The sequence below is a fragment of the Mycetomoellerius zeteki genome, unplaced genomic scaffold (assembly GCF_001594055.1).
Source record: "Mycetomoellerius zeteki isolate Tzet28-1 unplaced genomic scaffold, Tzet1.0 scaffold93, whole genome shotgun sequence".
NCBI lineage: Eukaryota > Metazoa > Arthropoda > Insecta > Hymenoptera > Formicidae > Mycetomoellerius > Mycetomoellerius zeteki.
The window spans coordinates 1,191,988-1,211,616 of record NW_017257968.1 but is presented as its reverse complement, the minus strand read 5'-3'; the positions used below and the strand labels follow the sequence as shown (position 1 = coordinate 1,211,616).

At 32.2% G+C, this 19,629-nt stretch overlaps 3 protein-coding genes across 4 annotated transcripts; 1 reads left to right on the top strand and 2 right to left on the bottom strand.

The window, feature by feature from the left end:
- Positions 1 to 590: 590 nt before the first annotated feature.
- Vha44 (V-type proton ATPase subunit Vha44) lies at positions 591 to 11,408 on the bottom strand. 2 transcript variants are annotated; one of them, XM_018460260.1, is made up of 10 exons: positions 11,205 to 11,408; positions 9,693 to 10,016; positions 6,376 to 6,531; positions 2,837 to 3,023; positions 2,660 to 2,758; positions 2,329 to 2,537; positions 2,030 to 2,174; positions 1,804 to 1,942; positions 1,398 to 1,581; positions 591 to 1,250 (listed from the first exon to the last, which is right to left on the bottom strand). In XM_018460260.1, exons 2-9 carry the CDS (start codon positions 9,979 to 9,981, stop codon positions 1,486 to 1,488), a joined length of 1,320 nt encoding a protein of 439 aa, XP_018315762.1. In that variant the 5' UTR covers positions 9,982 to 10,016; positions 11,205 to 11,408; the 3' UTR covers positions 591 to 1,250; positions 1,398 to 1,485. The 2 variants fall into 2 exon arrangements, with proteins under 2 accessions (XP_018315762.1, XP_018315761.1); XM_018460259.1 differs by lacking the exon at positions 6,376 to 6,531 and having other exon boundaries at positions 595 to 1,250; positions 11,205 to 11,403.
- A 285-nt stretch (positions 11,409 to 11,693) lies between these two features.
- On the top strand, positions 11,694 to 13,392 carry LOC108730513 (protein RTF2 homolog). The gene is made up of 3 exons (XM_018460261.1): positions 11,694 to 11,922; positions 12,390 to 12,773; positions 12,986 to 13,392. Exons 1-3 carry the CDS (start codon positions 11,854 to 11,856, stop codon positions 13,385 to 13,387), a joined length of 855 nt encoding a protein of 284 aa, XP_018315763.1. The 5' UTR covers positions 11,694 to 11,853; the 3' UTR covers positions 13,388 to 13,392.
- Positions 13,393 to 14,079: 687 nt separating this feature from the next.
- On the bottom strand, positions 14,080 to 19,499 carry S1P (membrane-bound transcription factor site-1 protease). Its single transcript, XM_018460218.1, has 12 exons — positions 18,498 to 19,499; positions 18,042 to 18,383; positions 17,780 to 17,964; positions 17,260 to 17,557; positions 16,983 to 17,134; positions 16,446 to 16,726; positions 16,271 to 16,373; positions 15,918 to 16,176; positions 15,562 to 15,836; positions 15,217 to 15,494; positions 14,776 to 15,049; positions 14,080 to 14,475 (listed from the first exon to the last, which is right to left on the bottom strand). The coding sequence occupies exons 1-12, from the start codon at positions 19,035 to 19,037 to the stop codon at positions 14,124 to 14,126; spliced, it is 3,339 nt and encodes a 1,112-aa protein (XP_018315720.1). The 5' UTR covers positions 19,038 to 19,499; the 3' UTR covers positions 14,080 to 14,123.
- Positions 19,500 to 19,629: the final 130 nt, after the last annotated feature.

Below are 19,629 nucleotides of genomic sequence, written 5' to 3'. Positions count from 1 at the left end.
TTTACTCAAATTTTTTTAGGCATGCTACAGACCTACAAAGTGAAAAAAATTTTTCTTTTTTTTTCAGTTCGTAGTTTTTCTATATGTAAAAATTACAAAATTCACAAATTCAAAAACTATAGTAATCATTCGAAAGTAGAGATTTCAAGCTTTAAAACTCTTTTTTAAATTTCAATGTTGATCATTTTTAACGAAGATATTGATGGATCTTTTTACCAACTTGTAAAGAGACTTTTTCCCTAATTCAATGTATTCACAAAGGAGATTTATTTTGTGCAGTTTCTAACGGTGCTAAATCAAAAACAACTAAATTTAATTTACAAATGGAACAATTGATTTAAAAAATATAGCTTGCATTTTTTCAAGTAATTACAGTCAAGAATGAATTTATATTCGATAATATAAAAAAATCGATTGTTTTCTTGCAACTCGAATTTTACAAAATAGAGATTTGAAAAACGTTTTTATTAGTCGTTTTTTTCGATAAATTCGCTGTTAGGATAAAAATACCTTCAATCTGTTAAAATATTTAGGCTGAACGATGATCATAATATATATATGTATATATGTATTTCAATTGAATGGTTCATGTAATATATTAAAATTCTTATACTTTCATGATAACATGACAATTACAGACAATACGTAATATAATCTGCAAATATTACGCGCGTATGAAATGTGTTTTTGTAGTTCATAAATTTGTTTGAAGCAATAAAATATACTATAAGAATACATTACATGAAACTTCTCTTAATATTCAACAATAAGATATCCATTTTTTCTAAACTGTGGTTAACAATTTGTTAAATATTCACATGACACACTTGGTGTGAATGCTTTTTACATGATGTAACAAGATGTGTGTATATATTTTTTCTTCATAAGTCTTGATCTTTTATACATTAATGGAAAGATCAGCTCTTTACTTTTATATTTAACAGATTAATGAATAATAAGATTGCTTCGTGGCAATTCTACTTAGAAACGCTATACATTTTTATGTCACAATAACGTGTAAAACATGTTGTGCTGTTTCCAAGTATATCAAGAAGACATACAAGTCGAAAGCATACAATTGATGGTATTTGCCTGAGAATCCTTATTATCGTCTATAACTTCACTTGATTTATATTTAATACTTGAGGGCAATATGTATAAGGGAATGCATAAACTCTTATGCACAGTTCCGAGCAATATTACAGTTTATACATCGTTCTAATTTCATCGATTTAGAAAAATAACTATTTCTGAAAAAGACTATGTGACAATTTTCTCCAATTGTAGCAAATCACGCGATTCGTGATTAAATGAAATAGCTACGGAAAAATCGAAAGAAGTTTTCTGGGAATGCAGTATTCTTTTTACATATTAATACAAGTGAGACTTGTACGCACCTGCCACTAGATTCCTGATGTAATAGAATTATATCATCTGGATAAATAAAAGGAAGTACGACGTTCAGGAGAAAAAAGCAGACTCTAATTAGACCTTACTATCAACCATATCTACGTTGATTTTGTAATAGACATACGGGAAGTAATCACTTTGGCCAAAACCTAGTCCTGGTATATCCACATTCTATTCAAATTAAAATATCATATAAATACAAATATTTTCTGCATAAAGAAGCATATTCTTTGATCTCGTATATATTTCTCGTATATAATAGATATTTTCAAAAATTGATTCAAAACAGTAATATTTATTTACAAAAATGACAGAAATAAAGTTTCAAAATTATAATTAAACAGTAATCTATTTTTAATAATACAGTACAGTAATTATGACATCTTTACTTACATCTTGATTGTGCGCTGTTGAAGCGGTAGCAGATGAATCTAAGTGAGCATAAAGCTGATTTAGAGCGTCACGTAATCTCCTCGCGCATTTCTTATGCGGGTGCAATAATATTGCTTGGAAATTGACAGGTAAGCCATATCTATAAATCATACATATTACAATATGTGACATTAATATAACACCGTATTTTTTTTCGATAAAACATTAATATATATATATACATTACCTAAGAACGGATTCAACAAATACACGCAAAGCTTTAACATGAATCCAAGCACAAAAACATTCACTAAAATTCACTTTCAACCAACGGACAAGTGGTCCAAATTGCTTCTTTTTATCAGTTACCAACTTTGTAATTTCATTCTTTCCTGCAATGAGATGTAATGTTATGATAAATTTTATTCTTTGTAAATAGCTTAGCTTTTAAAGATGTTTAATATATATATCAAATTTGTGTTGATTTCTAAATTATTACTATACTATCCCATGCAAATTATAAAAGATTTCAATATTATAACAAACCTGCTGCTAATTCCTCTTCATTATATATAAAATCTCGCACAATAAACTTCTTTTCACGAGAGTGCAGTTTAAACTCATCCATTACTTTTTTAAATAAAGTAACCGTGAATAATCCGTATTCAGAATCCTGAGTAATAAGTTGTGTACTGCGCGGTACAATCATATCTGTCAGTTTTTCATAACAACCGTACCATTCCTGAAAGTTGGATCTAAAAACACAAGATACACATAGATGCCAGTTTATCTAATTCAATGATCTAATATAATATATGACAACTTTATAACAACTTTAGATATGTGTCAAAAGAAAGCTGTAAATGTATTTACTCACTTCGGTACAATGACGAGCAAAGTAGTTAAATATTCGCTGTCCAGAATAAAGTGTTCTTTTTTTACTAAGTCTGCTAAATTTCGCGTTAATAAACTCCCCCTGGTGCAGATGAAAAAATTACATAGTGATATTTACATAATTGTCTATTGCATTCAAATCAAAATGTATCAAACTTACGTCTGTTTCTTTTCTAAATTTTGTAAGCTGCCTTTCAAATTGTTATATATCGTGGATTTAGTTTTTAGATCAGCATCAATCTGTCCCACTTGTTTACTGATAATATCCGCAATGTTCCTCAAAGATTGTTTGATGGGGTATTTAGCCATGTCCCACTGGAATCGAGTTATATATGATGGCAGATCACCTAGTAAATTTTAAATATTAATCCAATTGTTTTTTGAGACAATAAATCTTGATAAGCAATTTCGTAGTCAGAGCTTTAGAAAATATTTCTACATTCTTCAGCGCATAATCAACAGCAAGTATAAGCTCTACAGGTATAATAAATGTAAAATTTTTAAGAAACTTTAAACAAATTCAATATTGATGTATTTCTTAAGCTCTGCATATATTATTAACATATACAAATGCTTGACATGTATTTTTTTATTATAAATAAATTCAAACGTTATTTGAAATAATATTATTAAAAGAATATTCAAAATAATGAAAAAAAAAGAAAAAATGATTTTCACACAAGCAATTTCTTGATTTTACAATGCTGCTTATTCATCATTAGCATTACAAGAAAGAAGCAGGACATACACAGAGTACATCATGCAATCCACAATAACCAAATCCATAAACAAATTTTATATTTATTTTATATAAGAATTTTTTTTACAAAAATGTAATTATTTGATATTATTTACACAAAATTTTAATTTTATGTAGATATTTATAATACAGAAATATATAATAAATATAAATTATAACTATATAATAAAATTTTTAATTAATAATCTCTTTGCAATCAATAACTTTTATATTTGTATATATTTGTACATGCAGATCTTAGCTTGAAAAACCGTATTGTCTTTTGCATTTGTCACTATATCTTATTAACTACATTGTAAAAATTTGTGCGTTGATTTAATTAGACAAGATAAATCCTCATTACACATGCACATGTATCTGTATGAATTTATGTATATTAATTTTATAGAAAATATGATTAATTCTAAATATAATTTATTCTTTTTTGCAATTATCTGCATTATTTTCTTATATATTCTTGAGTAAAGTTATGTTTTTGTTCATACATATTAAATGAATTTGAAGAAATTTTAGCATAATGCGTATATGCGTCTGTATTAAAAAAAAAATGTTTATATACATTTGAGAAAAAAAACATATATTAAATATAATATATCTAAGTCACGAAATTTTTCGAAAAAATTTGTATTTTAACTGTATAAACTAATATACCTTTCTCTGCACGTTTCCTCTCAGGTATATATGTAGACTTTTATTACTAACATATATGATTAGCCATCGCAAATTAATGTGCAACATAATGCAATATAATAAAATAAGCGAAATAGCCAAAATAAAGAAGCGGTTCGTGATAATTGATTAAATGCATAAAATGGTAACATATGTAATAGTACATTATTCTATTGTCTTAAATGGATATATATATATATATGATATGGTTCCTATAACTCTTATACTATATAAGAGCATATAAATTACATACGAAAACTATAAAGCGCATTTGTTTCTTATTAAGTTTTATTTCAATAATCATGCAAAGTAATATTAACTATAAATTCATGTACCGATCGATAAATATTTGTTAGTTCCTATTAATGCTATTGTTGTGCTAGTGCTGTGATCTGTGCTATCTACAATACCATTGTTTTGTATATGTATTATCGTCTGTGCTTATAATGTGATTCTTTTACTAAAATTATAATTATTAAAATGGGAATTAAAGATTAATATTAGGAGAACAAAAATATAATTTAGGATGAAATGATTGGAGTGGAGTAAAAACGTGTAAAAGATTTCTGGGTACATTTAAGTGTCAAGTAACATTTCTTTCGTCATTTCTCCTTTTTGTGTCGTTTGCTTTCCTGGATTTGTTTCAGTTGTGTCCTATATATACACGCGTAAACGATATCAAACATAAATGATAGCATATGTATATAAATATATATATTTTATTTTATATATATTATTGACAAAAGTTGCTATAATTTATAAATGACAGCAAAAGCGATACACGAAAGCTATAGAGAAATAAAAAAGAGCAAAATTAGGAGAAGAAGCTAAATTGTCTGGTGGATAACTAGATTATGTACAATATACAAATCGATCCACCAAAAATGGGATATCGAGCTTTTATATTAATATAACGGTTAATATAACGGTTATGTAAAATTGTAATATAATTATACATAACCAACATAGAGGAAGGAAGAGTGAAGACAAACGAGCCAAAAACCAAAGATATATCAGCGGAATTTCTTGAAGAAAATCAATTGTGAAAAAAAGATATGCACACTCACACATCATAATCAGGATGTGCTACGGAATGATGAATTTTCCCTTTAATAGCTTCTGGTTTATTAATCATTCATTAAATAAATTCAATTAGAAAACGTCTTTTATTACAACCTTAAAAAAGATGTATTGCTTTCATTTTAAATATATTTATTTCAAAAGAGAGATTGTCATATATTTTTGTCGTTTCCTTACTACTAAAAGATTATGTTTTTTATATTTTTATTTATATAATCAAAATATATTACGTGATTAAGATAGTAATTTTAATTAAAATAATGTAAAAAACAAATCAACAATAAATAATTTCTCCTTATTAAAATGAGGAAATTAGAAAGATGTTATATATATTTTCATAAAAATTTTATAATGATATGTATGTATATACAGAGATATGTAAAACGCAAAGTTGACATATTAAAGAAATAAATAGACTATAAGTGCACTTAACGTGCATTGTATTTACTATGTGATAGAATTTGAAACTAAAATAAATAGTTTCTTTTCTCTATCTATTTTTATTTCCAGACTTTTTCAAACGTGTTTTTACCATCCTATAAATTATAATAGGTATCTCTAATCTGACAATCTCTCTCCGTTTTTTTCAATTTTCTTGCATTTACTTCTCAAGAAAACATGATAATGATTCAGTCGCTAGATCATCGAGACACTTGGTGCACGGGATGAACAAAGCTTTGCAGCTATGTATCAAGAAGGAAGAGGACAAAAAGGAGAAGGATCTCGTATCGGCTGGCCAGTGGCAGGATGGGTACCTGGATTTGGCAAATTGCCACTATGGTCTTGGTCTTGGTCTTGATCGTTGTTTTGGTCCGCATCGTCGTTGTCATCATCACCTCCAACGGATTTGCGGGTAGATCGATCTGGATCTTTCTCGATGGTGGTCCGCGGACGTAACGGCTGCTGCCATCCAAGCTCTCCTTCGCTGCTACAGTTCGATGAGAGGGAAGAGAGGGTCGGACTCGCGGGAATGGGACTGGAGCGTGGCGTCGAGGGTACAGAAGCAACGCACCAATGGGCATGGTAGCATGAATATATCGATGAGGTATAGTTGTTGGTCTGAGTTTTGACATCACAGATGCTCTGAAGATCATACGACAGCTTCTTTTCGAACGCGGAGAAATGACCATCGTGATGTTTATGGGAGCTATGGTGATGATGGTGATGATGATGTTGATGATGATGCTGACCTAAAAAGGCGGCCGGCTCTGGTTCGGACTTGTCCAATTCCCTCCACTGCCTGTGATGCTCCATCGTAGTCTTGGGTGATGGTGTAACAGGGGTGTTTGGCGGGGTGTCCGGACCCCCTTCGGGGCTCGAGCTCTCCCCATCCATTGATGTTTGACCTATCCATTACAGCCCAGTCCCAATCTCCACGCGATCTTTTTTATTGTCTTGCTCAACTATTATTGTCTCCTACGCAAATGCCTAACGACAATGCTGACGAAACTGAATGAAAAACAACTCAAGAGAAGAAAATGTGGAGTATTTAGCGCCGATCATCTTACTTTAACTAATTTGAATGACAAAATTCAGATTCAAATGTTGATTTCAGTAGTAATTTCATATTGACTCATCAAACTCGACTGATGTTGCAAAATGTATGTAGATATAAAAATATAAGTAGCAATCTTTTGTAAAGTGAACGATACAATGTTCAATAACATTGCAAAACAATTTAATGCATCATCTAGTTACTAGTACTTTGAATACTCTTCTATAATATTTAAAATTTAGATGGTTCAGTGTAAATTATATTATATACATATATGATCAAAAGCTTTCTCCTTTGTGTGAACCGTCATAATTTCCTTACATTAATTTGATTGTTCAAAAAAGAATTTAAAATACATAAATTTCTAGTTTAATATGAAGTATGATTACATAAAATATGAAGTATGATTTCTCGTATTAATCATCTTATTAAACGTTAAATACTCCAATATAATGCGAAAATAAAATAGAAAAGACGAAGTAGAAAAACTAAGCAACAAAAGGAATATTCGAGAGAATATAATCGATAATATTCATAAAATGTATATACTGGAAAATAAAGAAGTAACAGTCATCGAGACTTGAAATTATATGGTGCATCGCAAACAGATAGTAATATGAAAGAAGGACTGATGACAACAGAACCAAGGAAAATGAAATCTTGTAGTGGCTAATTAGAGCTTGGTGACCACAGTAACCCAAGCAACTTCTTGCGTCCTGCGGAAAATTTTATCTGACACGCGTGGTGGTCTGGTAATTCCACAGATCTGTCCATATTTTGTTTCGTTTGTCTTTTATATGTTATCTTGTATATTATTCGTGTCTCGAGACGCATCTTTTTGCCTTTATACCTTAATACAAACTTTTGCGTAGTGCATATATACGGGCTTTTATTAATAAAATAATAAAAAGGGTGGGGAAACAGAGTTAATGTGGTCAAAGTTAAATAAAAGGTAAGCCAAGCAACATCACAAATTTAGAAATAAGACTGTCATAGATAATAAACGGAAACAACCAAACACATAAATAAGCATTCTACGAATATATCAACTATGTACTATTATATGAAGCATATCACATTAATAGGTAACTTATAATTAAATATACAGAGTGTTCCAAAATAACCATCAAATATTTCGTGTGCTGATAGAGCGTGTGCTGATTAAACTGACAATGAGTCAAAAAGTCCTCTATCATTTTGTAATTTTCGCAATAGTTAACAAGATATTAATTACTAAAAATTGCCAAATATTAGTCTTTAACAATTTTTTATTCAAGTATTATCAATTTTACAGAAAAACAGCAAAAGATAAAAATTGTTTATTTTCTGCTCATAAGGCTCTAAAAATTTTTTCAGAATTTTTTATCAACTTTTTAGTACTGCATTTTCTTATTGGCAATTATTTTTACCAAATCCGTATAACAAATCAAACTAACAAAGACTCCTTATAAATCAAAAGAAATTGGAAAGAATAATTGAAAAAATAGGAGTCAGGTGCAGAAGACGTCGCGCAAATAATACATCCATAAAGTGTAAAACTTCTTTATTCTACTAAACGTGCTTACATGTTTCGGCTCACAAAAAACTTTAAAATTATAATTAATTATCCCGAAAATAAGGACGCTCACCGTGATCACAAAGCACCATATATCGCAAACATTACTATTCTTTCCAATTTCTTTTTATTTTTACCAATATGAGAAAATGCGGTACTAAATAATTCTTAAAAAATTCTCAGAACTCTATGAGAAGAAAATAAATAATTCTTGTCTCTTGCTGTTTTTCTGTAAAGTTGATAATATTTCAGTAAAAAAATTATTGAAAACCAATATTTAGCGATTTTTATTAATTAATAACTTGTTAACTATTGCAAAAATTGCAAAATAGTACAGGACTTTTCGACTCAGTTTAGTCCGCTCTATCAGCACATAAAATATTTGGCGGTCATTCAGGAATATCCTGCATAAGTACATTAAAATATATATTAAAGTATTCATTGTTATAAATATATTGCATCATTTTACTTTAATCGTGTAATTATTTGATTATACGTAAATAGACATAAAAAAGGTTTAAAACAGTTATTTTCAATCTATGATATGCACCATATATGTATATATATATGTTAATACATATATACTACAGGAAAATTTTGTCTGTATTCACCTAGTTAAACTATTAAAACATGCAAAATGTTCTAACATTATGCAACATATCATATTTTTTGTACGTACTGTTTGTGTATACAGACAAAATTATTATCTCATTCTATCAAACTACAATATGGGGCATTATGGGGAGAAATGGGGATTATACTTCTCTAAATATGAACTTATTATTATCTCCAAAAAATCAAGTAAAATCTGGAGTAATTATAACTGATATATATCAAAGATCATTGACAAAAAAGGTAACTCGAAGTAGTGTGCATGTTTCGTGTCGTGTATAGTATTCATTGGTGCGTTAGTTAACATAATAAGTCAACAAGACTGTATTCTAAGTTTGAGCGTTATAAGAAAATGATGCATAGACAATCGATCGATACCTGTTGGCAAGGGTCCAAAATACTTTTTAACAATAATAATCCGTAAAATTGCTTCTATGATCCTTTTGATCAAATTACAGATGACATACGCAATGCACACTTATCCAAACAGTATTGGACAGTGCAGATTGCAATATTCTATGAATTCGCATCTTCTAGTGTAGCGTACATACTGTTTTCTATTCTCCATCAAGATAGAGAATATAAGTTTGAACTATTAAAATGAATGTGTAATATATCTCATAATATTTACTCACAAAAATGGAATTGACAGTCTTTTATACATTATTAATTAGATCGAATATTGTTTAATAATCAAGATAAATATAAAATTAATGGAATAGGAGTATATAAATGCAGATAACGGTTTGGACCCCTGGATAAACAACTTGATCCTCCATCATATGGAAAATATTTCAAAGAATATAAAGGCCCAAGAGAGATAACGAGGTATTTCTTTTACTTACTATTGTTGGCCATCAGGTTCTCGTGTAGCTTGTCCCTCTGGTCCTCCAGAACCTCACCCAAATACGTCGCCACTTTGCGCGTTACTTGCTCCACGTATCCATCAAGTTTGCCTAGGTCATCTGACAAACCAACCAACTGATCCAACGTTCCGACCTTCAGATCCGGGATATGAAATTTGTAGTTCACCGATAGAGAGTGCTGCTTGGATGTTAAATTGTTCATAGTTTCCCACGTCTGCTGACAGGTTTTGTCTCCCGGCGCGGAAATCAGCCAATATTCCGTCATCATGAATAATGTGTTTTGCTACTGAAGTTCTAATAAACCTGAAATAGTGACATTGCGACACCAGTTAACTTAAAATTCTTAAATGATCTTGTTTCCAAGTATAAACAAATTACAAAAGAATTTCTTTTAAGTGTACATATGTAATCACTTAAAATTGCTAGTTTTTCATGAAAAATTAAGATAAGAGGCCTGCCCCTTTTAACTAAACTTTTTACATGATTCACCTTTCTTCTTTTTTTTTCTACGTTGATAAAGAAAAGAGAAAAAATAAACTGTGTAATAAGTTCAGTTAAAAAGAACAGAGCTAAGTACGCATAAGAGTGTAATATAGTAAATTACTTAAGTATTATAAAAAATAATTTTACTCTCTCTCTCTCTCTCTCTCTCTCTCTCTCTCTCTCTCTCTCTCTCTCAAAACTCGCTTTTATATCGCTTTTAATTGCCGCGTTCAACAAATACAACTATATAATTTTACAATCTCGATAAATGTAAAAGGTTGATCTCTCCCAACCATCTCAACAACCACCTGCTGCCATCCTGTCATGCATCGAACCGGGTGCATGCCGCGCCGCTTGCATTTGCGCAGCAGACAGCGGTCGAGGAGACGACCCAAGACGACCGAGCGATCGTTGAATAGAAAAACGAATTAAATTCGCGGGAATTTGCGGCTAGCGGGATGAGCCGCACGGAAGGGGGTGTGGCACGACAGGAGCGTCCGCTTGTTATGTAATTAGGCGCCTTTTCCACGTGACCGTACATACAAACGGCCCGCGGCGTACGGCCGATCGATATCGAGAGAATCAAGAGCGAAAGAAAGACGGAGAGACAAAAAAAGGAAACTATCCGCGACGGGTAGTGGCGTTAAAGAACGGTGCGTCCTTGGACGACATTTCTGGACGAGATCTTCGGAGAAATACACGAATGAATCCCATGATGGGAAAGAAAGAAAAACAGCCGCCGTCGCCAATCCAATGGCGTCGGCAGACCTCGAGCCGCCCTCGAAGGGATCGATAACGCGCGACGCGTTGGTGGTGGGCGTGGAGGAGCGTGAACGTACGACGCGAATAGGAGTCGAAAATCATACGCGGGGATTCGCACCGAGAATCTTTGCGGATCGTTTTCGACGGCGCCGATTTATCCGTAACGTTTCGCCTCGGGAACGAGATCGGCAGGCGCGTGCCCGCGCGTGCGTCTCGTCAAGATGAATGTAACCACCAGCCACGTACCAGTGAGAGATAGCTAAGCCTCCTCCTCGTCGTTATCGTCCTCGATGTTGCGCGATCGGGCGCCAGGTCGGCTTTCCACCGAGGAGACTTCAGAGGATCTCGCAGGCTGGACGACGCTGTTCGTCGACGACAGGACCATCAGAAACCATTGTGACCGCTCACGTGATGACAGATTGCGTGCTGCTGCCCTACGACCCGCCCGACAACTAAGCCGCCGCGGTCCCACAACGCCGTGCCGTCAGCTGACTCCGCACCGCAGTGCCGCCAACTGCGGCCTTTTCGACCGATTCAACCGATTGAGACCGAAGTCGCGCGCCTGCAATCTCAGTTGCGTCTGTCGTCATTTATTGTCATTTATCGCTGCACCAATTGGAAAAAATTGTAATTGAATGGACAAATGCGAAAATCTACGTCATACAAGAAAGTGGTTTTAAGAGAACGATTGGCAGCACTGTCGTTGTGTATGATGACGTGTTAATACGCCGCCAGCCCGCCATTGCTTTACGATCGCGTCGCTTCATAAGTAATATTCTGTTGTGTTTTGGAGTTATTCCATTCATCCTATTCTTGTCCATTCTTATCTTTCGTTGGAATTGACGGAGAAAGAGGAAAATATTTACGTAATATATTGAAATATTTGTGAAGCGTCATGGGTTGCGACGGTGGCACTATTCCTCGCAGAGACGAGCTCGTTAGGATGAAAAGAAAACCGGAACAGGTAAGTTTGGAAAGTCTATAACCTCACTTGGAGAAGTTCGATTTTTTATTGAAATTTCTGTCAGAATCTTGAACATTAAAGGTTTGTTCGCGTTGCATGCTCCAACGTGCTCCTACCATAGATCCTACTCACTCAACGCGCGTTGGAATAGAATCTATGGTAGGAGCACATTGGAGCATGTGACGCGAACAAATCTTAGTCTTATTGTTTTTAATAGGTTTGTTTTTTTAATTACATATATTTAATATTTATCAAAACAAGAATAAAAGTTCTCGTTCAGCAATAAAAAAAACATACAATATCACTCTTGGTATCATTTTTTTTATTCTTTTATTCTGCAATCTTGAGCTGATTTAAATTATTTTCAATATAAGTTACTTTAAAAGGAAATGTCTAATTATTTACTTTCTGTATATTATTACTTATGTTGCATATTTATATGTGTGTGTATATATATCTATTTACAGAAAGATAAGGAAGCAGAATTAGCTTTTAAGTGGAAGCACTGTACAATACGGCAATTACCACTGCAACCACCAATCGTGAGCTGTAGCTTAGGTCGCCTGTACAGTAAAGAAGCTGTGTTGGAAGGTCTTTTGGATCGAAATACTCTTCCGGAATCTGCCGTACATATTAAGAACTTGAAGGATGTAAGGAATCTCAATTTAACATCAAATCCAGCATTTGATGGTGATAAAGCTGAAAAAGGAGACAGTTACAACAATGGAGGCAAAAGTCCATATATTTGTCCAGTCATTGGTTTGGAAATGAACGGAAAATATAAATTCTGTTTCTTATGGTCATGCGGCTGTGTAATGAGTGAACGTGCCCTCAAAGAAGTAAAGAGTACAGTAAGTAAAAATATTTAGTATAGTTATATAACGAAAATAAGTACTCTCTTCTAACTGAATAAGTTTTACAACAGAAAATGTTAATTTCACAATTTAATTTAATTATAGTCGAATTTTATATCTTAACTTTTTTAACTTATTATTTGTGCGATCTTTATAATCGACTGTTACATGCCCTTCTTATTATTTATATGGTTAATTAAATTTCACAGTTGTGTCACAAATGTCAACAACCGTTTGAAGAGACAGACATAGTCATATTAAATGCAGAAGGAGATGATGTGGACCTCATGAAGGAGCGAGCGGTGCTCAGAAAAGCTAGTCAAAAAAGGGCAAAGAAGAAGAAGTTAGAGGATGATTCTGTCTCAACAGAAGAAAAGAAGACCGATGAATTGTCCAAGAGGAAGATAAAGAAGGAGGATAAAGCAATTCCTAAATTGAACAATAATCACAAGGAGGCCGATGATCCTGCTTATAAAAAAGCTAAAAGTGATTACAGCGTTGCGAAAGATCCTAAAGCGTCGGAAGTCTTCAAAAGCATTTTTACTTCTCATAAATCTGCAACAGAGCAAGACAGAGCACATTGGGTTACTTATAATCCATTTTATAATTAATGTATATATAATATAATATGTAATATATAATATGTATTAAGTAATAAATAGATTTTATTGTACATCTTACTTTATGCTCGTTTTTCAATTTAGTTGACCTTCCTTATATTATTTGTATAAAGCAGTTAGAAATTATGTTCTTAGAAAGAAAATGTAAAAAACGATTTACATTATAATTTTGTGACTTAGCTCTAATCAGTATTTGCGAGTTGAGTAAATCCGACATTTTCTCAATTACAATTGTGAAAAATTTTTTATAACAAATATTTTTCACAACTTTACATATTTTCAATAACATAATGTTATTCCTCAAATTTTGACCTTTAAAATAAAAAAAATCGTTCAATTATGTTAACGTTAAACAAAAATACATTAATTTGAAATACACGACCCACGATTATCAATTAAGAAAGTTTCAGAGCGAATAGGGAGGGGAGAAGGGGGAATTAAAAGATTTTAAAATATATAAATATAAGCGAAATGTATAATTTAATATTATTTACGTTAGCCAATAAAATAAAAGATAAAGCCAATAAATAACGTATAATTTTTTTATATCAAAATAATTTACATAATCTACAAATTCATATTGTATGTATGTTTTAAAGGCACATAATTTAATTTGTATACAAATTTCTTGGAATTTAAATATATACTACAATTGTTTAAAAAAATTATATTGACTATGTGTGTTTAAAATACAATACATAATTCTTGCAAAGTTATCAAATTACATTTACATAGGTATCCTACGCACAACCAAGGCTCGAATAGCTCCAAATATTCTCAGTATAGCACGTTTCCTGCGTGAATATCTGTTCAATCCCAAATAACTGCACAGATACACGATAACTGTCACTATAATAACTATCACTATTACGTAACGCCATTGGTGTACGATCACATATTCTTCCTGAATTTCTTTCGCGTCATAAGCTGTAATATCAATATCGAGATGTTGTAATGTAGAGATACCAGCACCACCAATTCGTCTCTTAAGCCACAAAGTGTCCGTATCTTGCATTACTGAATTTGCTGCGCTCATAGTATTTCCTACAGAAACCATCTTCTGAGACCTATAAAGTTCTCTGTGAAAAAAAGATTAAAAAAAAAAGAATATTCAAGATGTTCACAAAAATCTAGAAACAATTAGTAATGATAAAACAAATACATAATTTGCTTGAACACTAAATAAGAGCCATCATTTTCAGCTGTAGCCTCTAATTTTCTATTCTTTCTGCTAATTATAAGGTAAGTGGGATACAATTTTAAAATATTTTCTTCTAGCATTTACTTTTCAAATATAGGAACAAGAAAAGAATTGAGCAAATTTATGAAATGTATCTGGAATTGAAATAATATTTATATATGCGTGTGAAATTACTTACATTGGCACAGATTCATTAACTGGTACAGGAACGGCATATATAGGAGTGGTACATAACGGAAGAGGTCTAAAACTACCTGCTGGTTCGTTAGTTATTAATACTTTACTATGACGACTAAAATGATTTTCCTTCATTCGATATGGTAATTCTCCAATCTCTATATTACTGGTCGTTTTAACAGTCTTGTGCTTTTTCTGACTTTCATCTATGAAAACAGTAGGTACGTAACCTGTTGTTGTATATTCTAAAATAGCGTCCAGCATCCAAAAACAGGCTAAATATGAATAATAATACCATTTCAATAAATAATATCTAATGAAATTGTACAATTCAAAAGTTACAGAATGTTTCAAGAAATGCAAAAATTTGAAATATCTTCTAACGTAAAATATTTATCAGTATTACAATATTTTGTCATTAATATTTTTTTGTAATACATACATTTTTGTAAATGGCTGTCATCAATACAATTTGAATCTCCATAAACAACGAGTCTACCGGACGTACTCGTCTGATCTTTGACATTTTTTTCACCATTCTGATCTGCTTGTATTTCATTATGAAATTTAACATTAAATGCGACTTCAACATCATTCTCATTCGTCACTTGTAAAAGTCCGAGTATTGGTACAAGTGTAGGTATTCCTGATTTTTTTTCTAGAAGCTCTTGACCCTGATCATATAACTCTACATACAGAACGATTCCACCTTTTGGAAATCTGAATAAATATAAAAAATCTGTTGTATAAAATCTAAACTAGTTTCCCTGCGTACAAAATATTTTACCTAGTTAATGTAGTGCCAGACGCAAATATGACTGGCGCGTGCTGGCCAAGGGTGAACTGACCGTTTCGTACTTCGTCGCTAAATGCCACACCCCAATTAGGATAAAGCAGATCGTTTATGGCTGGAATATTAGCACCTCCCGTTTCAGGTATCCACCATCGATGGGTGTTCTGATCGTAAAACTTGATTTCTCGCATGACTGCTACATTGTACCAGTCTGCAAATACAATTACTGATAGACCGTTCTCTTCCACATCTCGCTTCAGCTTTGTCACCTGCAATTGAAACCATTTCACATTAGCATATATAAGTGAACACATAGAAAGTACGTGATCTTATAAAACATAAATGCATACTTCTTCAGGAAAAAATTCTTCTTCCGTATCCACAATAAGCAGGGTCCCATAATTTCTCGCGTCAAAACAAGTGTACGGATGGCCAAGCACTTCAAGATAATATCCGGTATTACGTAAATGTTGATACATGTCTTTAAAATTAGTATGTATATGATCTCCGTTCCAGTCGAGAGGGTTGTTTTTTACGCGCAAATCATCTCTAGGAAAATATCCGGGTGGATATCGCAAGTTATGGTACTGATCCCACAAGATACGTTTACTGAAGAAATAATAAGAGATATTGATAATTTATTAAATATCCTTGCAAATATATTTTTTAGTACATTACGTTCAAAAGTATTAATTTTACTCACTGTCTAGGAGGTGTGGGTATAATTTTTGCCTGCAATGGGAGCGTTACAGTTGATTGCCGTGGTTTCCCTGCGCCATCGCTCTCAACCGTGAGTGAGATATGACCTATACAGAAAAGCAATCTGCTTATAATAAATACAAATCAATTTACCATAAAAATGAAATTAATGTTTAAACCTTGCGCAATGCCCTGCCAATCGTGAGATGTTGATGGAACTGTTATAGCAACTGCTAACCAGCCAGACCATGGCCACAAGACATCGCTATATGTTATCGCCACATCAATATGTTCACCATTGCCGTTACCAGTATATGGATGCCAGGTAAGATTTACTACATTTCCAGCTACACCCAAACCATTTATTATAGTTACATTGACTATCGTTGGCATACCAGTATGGTATATAGCTTGAGTACAGTATGGCCACATATACTGACATTCCGTCAAATCTATGTAGCTAATTAACAAAAAGCAAAAGATCGATTATTGATTTGTGTAATCAAGACTTTATCGGTCTTGTCTTTATGTATTTCATCTGATTATTTTATCATTTAATACGCGATTATTATATTATTACATATGTATAAATAATATCTATAATTAATGAATCAACAGATTAACTAATTAAACAAATATCAATATCAAATAAAAGACAAAAAAACATTAGCTATCGTGTAATAGTATTTTTTCATTATTTATAAAGAAAAACTTACCTTGGATGAAGTGTAACGACAGGAATATATGACTGTAAAAAATGAAAGGCCTGCAAGAGATCTAATTTTCCTGCACCTTGTTCAAACATACTAATTCCAGGTAAGCGACGGGCTGAATTTATTAACGCTTGTTTCATACTTGCCGGTGTTACCTTACAAATATTTATTATTTATTAAATACAAAATGCAATAGAATTTAATTTTTTACAATATTCACTTTCTATACAATATTCAATGATATTTGTATTGATGCATAAGTATGAAAAATCATAATTACCTTCTCTTTATTAGTTTTAGATCCATTTATTTCTACAAATGCACTAGCTAATAACGCAACCGCACCAGCAACAACGGGACTAGCAACAGAGGTACCGGAAAGACTTCTACATCCGTTCTGTAAAGCGGATACTCTTACTCCTGATCCATATGTGACTAGGTCAGGTTTGATTCTACCATATCCATAAGGCAATTCCCAAGTAGTCATACCGCGCGAAGAAAACCTTGCTATTTGATCATCCCAATTAATGCCTCCTACACCAATCACGTCCATTTGATCGGCAGGATTACTTAAAGTGCTGTGCAAACGAAATGCCGGGGGGTGACATACCAACTAATCATACTTATAATTTTTCTAAATACATAAGAAATCGAAGAAAAACTCGAACTTAATAAAAAATAACTGAAATCTAAATCTTAAAAAACTGATTACTTTGAAGATAGAGAAGCAATTACAGATTTTGATAATATGTATCTGAAGTTTTAAATAAACTCTAAGAAAATTATATTACTTTATTTACCCATATAAAGGTCCGTCATTGCCAATTGCCGATACCATAATAATACCATTAGCTGTAACCTCCCATACTTTATCGACAAATGGTTGGTCCATAAAATCTGGACTACCAATGCTCAGATTCAACACTGTTATTTTGCGAAGTATAGCATGATTGAATGCATCCAAGAACCAAGAGGTATAAGACACCTATTATATTTTAGATACAATTCTTTTAAGTCATGAAATTACAAATAGGAGAAAAGAAACATGAAGGACAGAGGTACCTGATCGTTTGTAAAAACACGGAAAATATAAAGATCTGCGTCTGGAGCAAAACCAAAACAGTCTCTGGAGGATGACGCAATAACACCAGCTACAAATGTCCCATGACCTAGGCCATCCTCCCGAGTGTTCTCATTCGTCCAATTTATTCTTTCTTTGATATTTTTGAAATGTGGATGACTAGCAGCAAGCCCAGTATCAAATATCGCTACTTTTATATCTTTTCCAGTAATGCCCATTTTCCATAGTATATCAGCTTCGAGCATATGAGTAATTTGCTTCGGTATAGCTCTTAATAACTTTCGAGATGTATGTCGGTTTGTCGATTGTCCAGACTGAATATTCTGAAATTAAGTTTTTCCTTAACAACATTAGATATGATTTAATATCAAAAATTTAGATGCATATAGTTATCTTATTTTTATACACTTCAAAATTTTTATAATTTGCAAACTTACATTAAGTCTTCTTTCGAAGTTTCCATATTCTAAGACATCAGAATCATTTGATGTTATATTGATAAATTTTAAAGTTCTATGTATAAGTCTCTGTGGCGACACACTCTTTACAAGTGGATGATTATTTAAAGCTCTGAGTCCTTCGTACTTATCTGTTTCTTGTAAACGTACAATATCAAAATCACTAGGATACATGGATGCTGCATTGTTACGCAGTATGATTTTCCATTTCTTAATATTAGACGAGTTTAATACGGCTCTTATATAATTCTCTCGTGCATGTGCTTTATAATAACTATTAAATTTGATTATATACTCATTTTCGACTATACTAGAAGAAAAGGTAACTTGAACTTCTTCATAATGAATATCACGACAGGAGTCTGGAGAGACGGATTTTTCATGCAGTGAAAATTCTGCAGTACAATCACTATTGTTACGTTTTTTAGAGCTGTTGTTAAAGTGATTATTGTTTGACCCATGAGAAATGCAGAGCAAAAGTAACAAGGAGATGTATAGAAAACATGTGTGCAGCTTCATACTATTAATTCTGCCTGAGAACTATGCTTCATACTTAGCCAAAGTTATAGCAGATATTAAGATTTCGTGAAAATATTTATAAATGAGCAACTTATTCTTTTATAATATAGAACAATCGTCACTCAATCAGCATTCTTTCAGTATTCACTTTCAATATTCATCATTTCAGTAATCATAAAGAATTAATGGTTTATAATCGATTCGTGGTGCAGCTTGAAATCAACTCTTTAGATCAATTAACGATAGTTCAAGCAATTCGAAATGATCCTGAAAGCAGCCACGAACGAGTGCTCGGTCTTTTTAATAACATTCTTCACATCTTAACCTCAAAAGCTACTGCGGGAAAATATTTTAAATCATTTTGGATGATTTTTCAGAGCGCATTTTAATTGCGAACTATTTTACGTCGTTGCGAGAATGAATAATATCGCATTGACATAAATAATTTACAGTTCTAACACAACTTAATTGTTAATGAATTAAATATGTACATAACTGTGTATGAATGTATAAATGAATAATATAACACACATATGCAAAAAAAGACACAAGAGAGAAAGGTAGAAGAAGAAAAAGGTAGAAAAAGGGAAAG

Excerpts from the sequence above, each read along its gene's own strand:
- LOC108730513 (XM_018460261.1), top strand. The coding sequence starts at position 11,854 with ATGGGTTGCGACGGTGGCACTATTCCTCGCAGAGACGAGCTCGTTAGG. Across the intron at positions 11,923-12,389 it reads TGAAAAGAAAACCGGAACAG|AAAGATAAGGAAGCAGAATT; the intron begins GTAAGTTTGGAA and ends ATCTATTTACAG. Across the intron at positions 12,774-12,985 it reads TCAAAGAAGTAAAGAGTACA|TTGTGTCACAAATGTCAACA; the intron begins GTAAGTAAAAAT and ends TAAATTTCACAG.
- S1P (XM_018460218.1), bottom strand. The coding sequence starts at position 19,037 with ATGAAGCTGCACACATGTTTTCTATACATCTCCTTGTTACTTTTGCTC. Across the intron at positions 17,965-18,041 it reads GTGTTTTTACAAACGATCAG|GTGTCTTATACCTCTTGGTT; the intron begins GTACCTCTGTCC and ends AAAATATAATAG. Across the intron at positions 15,495-15,561 it reads TCTGGCACTACATTAACTAG|ATTTCCAAAAGGTGGAATCG; the intron begins GTAAAATATTTT and ends ATATTTATTCAG.
- Vha44 (XM_018460260.1), bottom strand. The coding sequence starts at position 9,981 with ATGATGACGGAATATTGGCTGATTTCCGCGCCGGGAGACAAAACCTGT. Across the intron at positions 6,532-9,692 it reads GAACCTGATGGCCAACAATA|GTCAAACATCAATGGATGGG; the intron begins GTAAGTAAAAGA and ends TGTAATGGATAG. Across the intron at positions 3,024-6,375 it reads AGAGCCGGCCGCCTTTTTAG|GTGATCTGCCATCATATATA; the intron begins GTCAGCATCATC and ends AAAATTTACTAG.